At 45.4% G+C, this 8,773-nt stretch overlaps 1 protein-coding gene across 6 annotated transcripts in view; it reads left to right on the top strand.

The window, feature by feature from the left end:
* Nucleotides 1-499: 499 nt before the first annotated feature.
* TOX2 (TOX high mobility group box family member 2) overlaps nt 500-8,773 on the top strand; it is a 258,089-nt gene continuing 249,815 nt past the window's right edge. For 3 of the 6 annotated variants that reach the window (XM_073309923.2, XM_073309922.2, XM_073309916.2), the window contains exon 1: nt 500-700. In XM_073309923.2, coding sequence (XP_073166024.1) covers nt 599-700 — 102 coding nt within the window. In that variant the 5' untranslated portion in view covers nt 500-598. Of the gene's footprint in view, nt 701-788; nt 1,081-1,127; nt 1,202-8,773 lie in introns of those variants that run through there. The other 3 variants (XM_073309918.2, XM_073309919.2, XM_073309917.2) reach the window with 3 other exon arrangements.

The raw sequence follows: 8,773 nt of genomic DNA, 5'->3' as shown, positions 1-8,773 counted from the left end.
GGGGAGGGTCCCAGCCCCTCTTCTTTGTGTGGTGGAGGTTGGAGGGGTCCCAACCCCTGTCATGTGGGGGGAATTCTGGGGTCCAAGTCCCTCTCCCGTGGGGGGAACTGAGGTAGGGGGTGCCAGCCCTGCTCCAGTTGTGGGAGGATTTGGGGGTCCCAGTGCTCCCGTTTTGGGGTGTCCCAGTGCTCCCGTCTTCTATGGGGGGGAAGAGTTTGGGTCGGGGGTCCCAGCCCCTTTTCTGTGGGGGGAGCTTGGGGGCAGCCCCTCTCCTGGGGGGAGTTGGGGTGGTCCCCGCCTCTCTCCCGTGCGGGGAGTTTGGGGAGGGTCCCAGCCCCCCTTCAGTTGTGGGGAGGGGGGGCAGCCCCTCTCCCTGGCGGGCGGGGGGGGGGGGGGCGTCCCAGCCCCGCTCAGCGGCTCGGCGCCTGAACAATAGCGAGCGAGCGAGCGAGCGAGGAGAGGAGCCGGCTCTGCCCCCCGCTCCCCGCCCCGCCCCTGCCTGCCGCACGCCCAGCCAGAGGCAGAGCCGCCGCCGCCGGAGGAGCCGGTTCCATGCCCGCTGGAGCCTCCTCGTGCCGCCGCCCCCGCTAGCCCCGCCATGGACGTTCGCTTCTACCCCTCGGCGCCCAGCGCGGTGGCCTCGCTGCCCGGGGCCGAGCCCGGCTGCCTGGGCCCCCTGGACTATTACCACTGCAACAAGGTACGGCGGGCGGGGAGGTCCGGGCCGAGCGCCCAGCCCGGCCGGCAAACTTGCCGGGCGGGACCTGTCACCGCGGGCGGGCGGGCGCGGGCCAAGCCCGGGTGCTCGCCGCCCCGGACGGGCCGAACTCCCCCGGCGGGCAGCCCAGTGCCGCAGGCGGCCGAGCCCCGGCGCCCGGCCGGAGGGAATTTCAAAACTAGTTCCGAGAGCAGCGCCCGGGCCGGCAGCGAGCCCCCGGGGGCCGGCAGCGGCGCGGCCGCCTCTGCCCCCCCCCGCGCCCCCGGGGCTGCTGCCTGCGAACCCCCCCGGTGGCTGGAGGGGAAAACAAAGCACCGCACCGGCAGCAGCGCGCACGCTGGGGTGTGTGTGAGAGCGAGGGGGTGAGTGGGGACGGGCAGGGGAGTTGCGTGCGCCCGCGGGGCGGCTTGTGCTCTAGAAGTGGGGCTCTGGGGCGATGGTTCGGGCTGGAGCATGTACGGGCTAGGAGAGACGCGCTGTCGGGTGAGTGTGGCCGCGTTGTGGGCTGGGTGCCTTTATTCACCCCTTCTCCACGGGGATGCTTTGCCCAAAGGGATCTCGGCGTGTTTTTTCCTGTATTTCGCAAACCTGGCTTCCCCGGCGTGGTTAGCTGCCGGGCCGCGGCTCTTGGTACATTTGTTTGCATTTTTCGGAACTCTGGCTTTGGACTCCGGGTTCTTGCCCCCGCACTTGTCAGTATCTCGCTCGCCTTTTCATCCGCTTAACGCAGTTACTTCTGTTCAACACAGCAGACAGTCCTGAGTTATGTATATTTCATAAGAGTTACAGTGTAGCATAGCAATCTTTCTAACCTAGATTTCTCCACTTGCTGCTGCACGGAAAAACACCCCCCCCCTCTTTTTTTTTTTTTTTTTGTAACTAGCAAGGAATTTGGTGGGGAGTATTCGAGAGTGCCAGAGGTATTTTAGGAAATAATCCTTCATCCAAGAGCAGCAAGAGGATAAAGCAGTGATAGATAGATTCAGCACTCCAGGGACAGGTAGTTCTCTGCAAATGCCACCCTGCTCCACGGGTTTGAGGAAAACAACACGTAAACATTTTAGTAACAGAACAGTTTGGAGTAAAACCTTTGGAGGATTATTTATATGGATAAGCTTGAAGGTGTAGCTGGGACTGGGTTTCATATTGCCAAGTTCTGGTGCTCATATTTAAAAAGTTAATGAAAGTAGTGAAAGTTTTAATGTTTCAGAACTGCAACTAGAATGCCCATTTGTTTTTCTACGGTAACACTTTGAATCGAACTGAAGAAAAAAGCAATATGGTTTCTTAAGACTTAGCAAATGAATTTTCATTTGTAAACTGTACGTATTAAGCATTCTCTGCTGTTTGGGTCATTTAAATAGCCTGTTTAATTTGAATTAGACTTGCTAATCTATAATCATTTCTTTAAAATGCCCAGATAATTTCTCTGAAGCTGAACAATTTTAATGGGAAATTACTTCCTTCCACCCCACTTTTGTTGGTTGCCCCTCTTTTTTTTTTAACAACAGGATCACTCTGAAAATACTAAAAATTGGGCAAACAGCTGCACGGGAGGGAAGATACATTTTCATTAGTACAGAAATATCAATTGTGAAAGGAGTCCAGGAGTACATAAGCAGAAGACCCTGAGAGCTACAACTCTAAAATACTGCTTGTTTTAATAATATTAATAATAATAATAATTATAATAATTATTAAGAAGATTGTAGAAATTAGCTTGTTTTCCAGTTTTTTTGATGTAGAAGATGCTGCATGGGTTATTCATCCAAAGCTCTAATTGGGGCAGTGCTCATTTGTCCGTAACCTGAGTGATATGCTCTTCCTGTGGCAGTTTGAGAGCAGAGTGCCCTGTAGTGGAAAGTCACAAAGTAAAAGTTAATATGTGCCTCCAAAAACTTTGACTTGAGCGATGGAGAAAATTCTGTGGGGCCCATTTTTGTGGACTCAACAGTGGGATTGGCAGGTTAGACTGTTGTGATCAGTTTGGAGCTATTTGTTAATACCTGTACATCCAGCGAGAGAACTGCTGTGAGTGCAATGCTCTGAGAGCACAGAAGGAGCTACTTTTCCTTAATTAATAGAGTAAAATAAGTAAATTTCTAGCCATTGCGCTGTCAAGCTGGATGGGATGTTGCACAGGAACGTACAGGGTACTGACCATGCCACCAGGTGCTGCTGTTGTCACTACTACTGAAGATCTTAAGACAGGCAGAGGAAGAAGGGAAAATACTAACCCTTTCCCTGATGTTTAGGACATTTTTTTTTCTGAGCTATCAAATGCCATTTGCTTATGCACAGTGGGCCAACTTTACCTTAAATGAGAGCCCACTGGGTTGAATTTTGTTTTATGGACCAAGTGCAGAGAGATGCAAGTGTGGCTAATTTTAATATAAAGATTGAGCAAGATGAACAGGAGGTGGTGTGCATCATCTGGTTCTACTCCAGGGTATGTTTGTGGGGTGTGGGGACAGACCTGGCTACTGTGTGTTTGAATTCTCCTATCCTGTTCTGCACAGTGCAGGCTCAATTTGTTGTGCAGTTACTGGTGGTCCACTCTTCTCTGTAGATCCACCTTCCCAGGCATTCCGTAGAGAGCTACTCCTTGTGTTTGCGTATTTCTTCTGAAGCAAAAGGCTGCTTCCCCCTGTGAGTTCTTCCCCTTTCATGAGACTCTTGGTCATCATATACAGATTCCCCTCCACTCATCCATGATATGTATTGTGTGTTTAGTGCTGACAAAGTGCTCATCACTGAACAACACACACAGATACAGACACGGAGAAGGCAGATGTGGTGTAAAGTCTGAAGGAAGAGGGAATGAACGCCTTAAAGGAGGTTAATTATCACTACTCATGGCCATTACAAATGTTAATTTGTTTTTGAGCTGGCTGTGAATAAGGAGAGGGCAGTAACGTGGTGCTGCATTCTACGTGCTACTCTTCTAACCCTTAATTCAGACCTGTGGGTGAGCGGCAGCTCCTCAGCATGATCCCCCTTCTCTATTATTAGACGAGAGTCTGGGCTGGAAGCTGATTGAGGTGGGAAGGACTCTTGGGCCTGGCTCGTGCTTCCTCTTCCATGGGCTGGTTCTTGTGCTTGAAGTCTCCATCTGCTGTAGCCCATGAAAGCTTATGCTGAAATAAATTGGTTAGCCTCTAAGGTGCCCCAAGTCCTCCTTTTCTTTTTGCGGATACAGACTAACACGGCTGCTACTCTGAAACATCTGCATTGAGAACCTCAGTAAATATATAATGTGAATAAGGAGGAGCTCAGAAGTAAGTTTAAAGCTCTTGGGCTAAAGTGCTTTTAGTTTTAGGTGGGCTCTTCCCCCCCCCACCCCCCGGCCTTTTGAGTATGTGGAGAAACACCAAGATTGAAAGGAGTGCGCAGTGTCAGTGTATAAATAGCTCTAGCTGAGAGCATAACAATAGCTCTGCCCGTGCTATGGCTGAGCCAATAGGCACTTTCAGTACAACCAGCAAGCTCACTGAGGAAACTCTCTTTAGCCCAAAGCATCCTGAAATGTTAATGTAATTGTTTTGTGCACTTACTGAACATGATATTGTTATCATGAGATTTCCGATCTCATCTGTGCGCTGCAGTGAGCTGCAATTCCTTTTTACAACTATTGAGGTGCCTATTATGCATCGGCATTTCCATTTTAAAAAAAGACAGGAGCTTTTAAAGATAAAACGAAATGGGGGCATATGTTCAGCACCACATGCAAGGGACTGCCTGTTCATCTAAAGCTCTCCCAATGGGCTTCATGGGAGGGGGGCCCTCCGTTAGCTGTGTGCAATGGCGAATGCTAGCTCATGTAGGGCAAATTCTGGCCTCATTATGTGGCTCTTCTTCCCACCTTCCTTCTGGGGAAGGGGAATGGTTAGTGGAACCACACCTGTCCTCCTGCCCAGGCACTCCTGTTGATACCTATTACTGTAGCCTGTGAGTGCCCTCCTACTCCAGTCCCATTCCAACCATCCACCCTGAGGCATGGGTGCCTGGCATTGGCACCTCCTACTCCTGCATGCACATCAGTTCTTTTACATTTAGCGCCACCTACTGGGGTGGGGGGAAGATCTCCCCAGCAGGCGAAGGGTTTTTTACGTGCTTAGGTGTATTATGATGCATTTTCCTCAGACTCTAAGAAGCCACTTATTTTTCAAGTTGTGTTATTGTTTATTGTGAATATATTATGTACATGACCAAGGCAGCACACATCTGTGTGGCATGTAAGATGTGGCATGTAAGATGTGGCATGTAAGATGATTGACACTCCGTCATGTGATGGTTTTTACACACCCCTGCCTGCTCCATGAAAAACTTGGGTTCATGCCCACTTTGGTTGAAACGAATATTTATATGTGTCCTTTGCTTTTAAACAGTGTTTGAAATCCATGTTAAGTAAATTATGTATAAAGGGTTCATGGTAAATTGCAGTTTTATTGTCCTAGGGCCCCATCCTGCTCCCAGAGCCCTCAGTGAGCACGTACATTGTATTAGCTGAATTGTTGGCATGTATGTAATGAATAATTCAGGTACATTGAATATTACTTATTTTAATTAAAGGCCCAGTTGTGCAATCCTTATTCAAGGAAAACTGCTACTGAATAAAAGTAAGATAGTGGGGATCTTGCCTGAGTGAGGAAAGCAGGATCAGGACTGTTCTTTGTCTTATGGGCTATAGGCTTCAGTGTTATGTTGTAATGTACTGGGTGTGTTATTGGGATTCCAATGCCCTTGCCTCTTATCTCTAGAAGGAACTTTTGACAGTGAATGAGTATGTTTCTGTATATTTCCCTACATAAAGAAATTTAAATATAGATCCCTCTTAACTATAACTGTGCATATTAAAAAGTTCTTGATATTAAATTTGCAAACAACCTGGTAATCATAATTACTGAACATAGTTTATGTTGTCTAACTCATGGTATATTTCACTCTCTGGTGTAGAGAGTATATCTCTTTTAACACTAGGAATATATGCTCTGCTTGGTGCACCTCCCATTATTTTAATGGGAGTTATGCACACACGTCAAGGGAAAGCTGTAGAAGCCTTAACATGTCTAACATCTTTAGAAGTCAATAGCATAATCAAAACCTGTGCCCTGAGCCAGAGGTTCTCAACCTTTTTCTTTCAGAGTCCGCCCCCCCCCCCCCCATCCCACAATATGCTATAAAAAATCCACGGCCCACCTGTGCCACAATAACTGGTTTTCTGCATATAAAAGCCAGGGTCGGCATTAGGGGCTAGCAAGCAAGGTAATTACCTGGGGCCCCATGCCACATGGCCCCCCTCCCTCCCCAAGCTACATGGATCAGGCTTCAGCTTCAGCCCCAGGTGGTGGGGCTTAGGGACTTGGGCTTCAGCCCCATGCGGTGGGGCTTTGCCTTTCTGCCCTGGGCCCTAGCAAGTCTAATGCTGGCCCTGCTTGGAGGCCCCTCTGAAACCTGCTCGAAGGCCTCTAGGGGGCCCTGGACCGCTGGTTGAGAACCACTGCCCTAAGCCTTTCTAAGAAAACTATTAGTTACTTTACTGCTTCAGATATACCATAACTTCCCTATATTTTGCCTTCTCAGTTCTTAAATTGATAAACTATTTTGTTAATATACTGTCATAAATTATAGATAATTAAAACCCACAAGCCATGAGATCAGTATTAATTTGTACCAACATTTTCTTCTTAAAAAACAAACACTCATTAGAAACTGAATCTGCCCTACTGGTATAAAACAGGGTCAATCTAATGAATACATTTTTATGGAACATTCTGTTTTGTTTTGACTTTTACTGTACGTTGTAAATTGCAGTGATAAACACTGGCCTTTTTCAGTGTTTTATTACTTTGCCATGCTGAAAGATAAAATATTTTCTGTTCCTTTTTACTTTCTAAGCCAGTTCTGTTTTGAAGAAACATAAATCTTTTTTTCTTTCAAGAGAGAATATTGGATAGGGAATAAAATGTCCAGTAAATTTTTAATTTGGAGTTTATTTTATTCTCACTTTGTGCAGGGAACTCCTCTTGATAGCAAATGTTGAATAATTCCCTGAAGATGGGCAAGGACCTACAGTCTTGGGAATTATCTGAGTCACTCACTGGGCCATCCCAGCTTCCTATAGCATATTCTTTGATGGTTTATGCATTCTATCTGCATAGTAGAAAGTGTTTGAAGCTCTATTTTGCCGTGGGCTTTATTAAATCAGAAATTCAGAGCTAAATAATGAATGCCCATCCATTCATAGAAATTGTTGTTCTAGTTATATGTGCAGAGAGAAGGCTTTATTCTAGCTGCTTTTGGAATAATAGAGATATCTTGAAGACTACGGTGGTTTATATAACAATATGGTTGTAAAGATCAGTTCTGATTAAATCCCTTAAAGGTCTGATCCATAAAAGTTTTATTCGCATGTAGTGAGGAGGGAGTTGGCACACTGAAGAAAATGGATCAAAATCTTAAAGTTTCTTTTACTTATTTATGATTTTTCAAATTGACTATGAACATTTTCCTTAAAATCACTGGGCCAGAGTCTGATTGTGGTTATGCAGCCATAAATCTGGACTAAATATTGATGTCAGCAGAGTTACTGCGTACTGACAGTGGTATAACAGAGATCAGAATCTGTCTCCGTGCATGTACAGTCAAAAAAGCATTACTGGTGACAAACTGTAGTTGACTTCGTATTCATAAAAAGGAGCAGTTCTATAGTGGTTTATAAAAGTGTACCACACACATTATTCCTGCTTGCTCCAGGGATGATTGTTAATGTAGAGGACACCTGTGACCCATGCTATGCTCTTTATCCCTGTTCTTTCAGTGTCCTACTTTTGCTATTTGTTTTATTCACTACAGGTAAAGTAGGATTGTTTGCTTTTTAGGGTATTTTTGCATGTTCCACTATTGCTTTCCTTGTGTGTCTGTATTAATCTGCAGAAGAGGCAGGGACCACTCTGTATCCATATGCAGATTATTCAAGCCAGCAGCATTTTGTTGTGAATCAGGAAGGCGGGTGGAGGAGAGGGGGGAATGTGTCATCCCACTAGATGTGGAATGAATTTTTTTTCCAGTTACCTTTATGTTCATCCTTTTTATGAATAGTGCTCTAAATGCTTTTACCATAAGTTGGATTATATCTTTCAGTATAAATGAAGCATATAATTGTGTTTTCCTAACCGCTCTACATTAAAAATAAGTTATTATGCTGCTAATGTGTTTTCCTAGACAATTTTCCATCTAGTCACTATCAGGCTTCTGTTTTTAGCTGTTGCGTACAACATCTTCTCTGGCTTCTTTCTGTTTTGTTTTGCATTGCTAAAGTATGGGTGAAGTGGTGCCATGATTCCAGTTTTGCTACCATTAACTCTTAATGGGAGATTTGAGTTTTAATGTTCCCCTTTTGTGATTTTTCCATACACCTTTTTTATAATTAAGGCTTATATTTTGGAATTCATTTCGTGTAGGGAGGGAGAAACCTACAATGCAACATGCACTGAAATGAGCAATAATCAAAATTGTGATAAAGATGTGGTTGAGAATGGTGTTAAATCATCTGTCTGACTCACTTATGAGTAGGTTTAAATATTTTAGTCATGTGCATCCTCCCTTCTTTTATAGTTCCATTTTTCAAAGAAGAAATGGCATCCATCAGAAAAAAAAACCCAGAAAGGAATAGTCTCCTGTGTAGCCTGCAGGCTGAATCTTTGCATTATGCCACAGAATATCCATCCTCCATTGTAATCTTTTGCTTAGATTGGTTGACCTCTGTAGATATAATTAAATCTCTTCCTGGCTACTGTATGGTTTCATTTCAGCTCTGTGCTGTATGTATCTGTTAGGTAAGTGTTAAATTAGGGCCCTATATCAGTAATTGTTATTGTGGTATGATTATTTGAAAATCAGTTTATACTGGGTAGTGAGCTATTTCTCAGAAGCCTTATCTGAGGAAATCAGGTGACTTTTAGTCTGAGGCAGTTTCTTGACCTCTAATTATAGCGTGGTCACAAGAAGGCTGGATTGCATGAGTGCTTAATGTAATATGTAGATTTTCTGTAT

Source organism: Lepidochelys kempii, chromosome 13, assembly GCF_965140285.1.
Source record: "Lepidochelys kempii isolate rLepKem1 chromosome 13, rLepKem1.hap1, whole genome shotgun sequence".
Lineage (NCBI taxonomy): Eukaryota > Metazoa > Chordata > Testudines > Cheloniidae > Lepidochelys > Lepidochelys kempii.
Note: the sequence above shows the minus strand (reverse complement) of the source record. Positions and strands in the feature narration are given on the sequence as shown.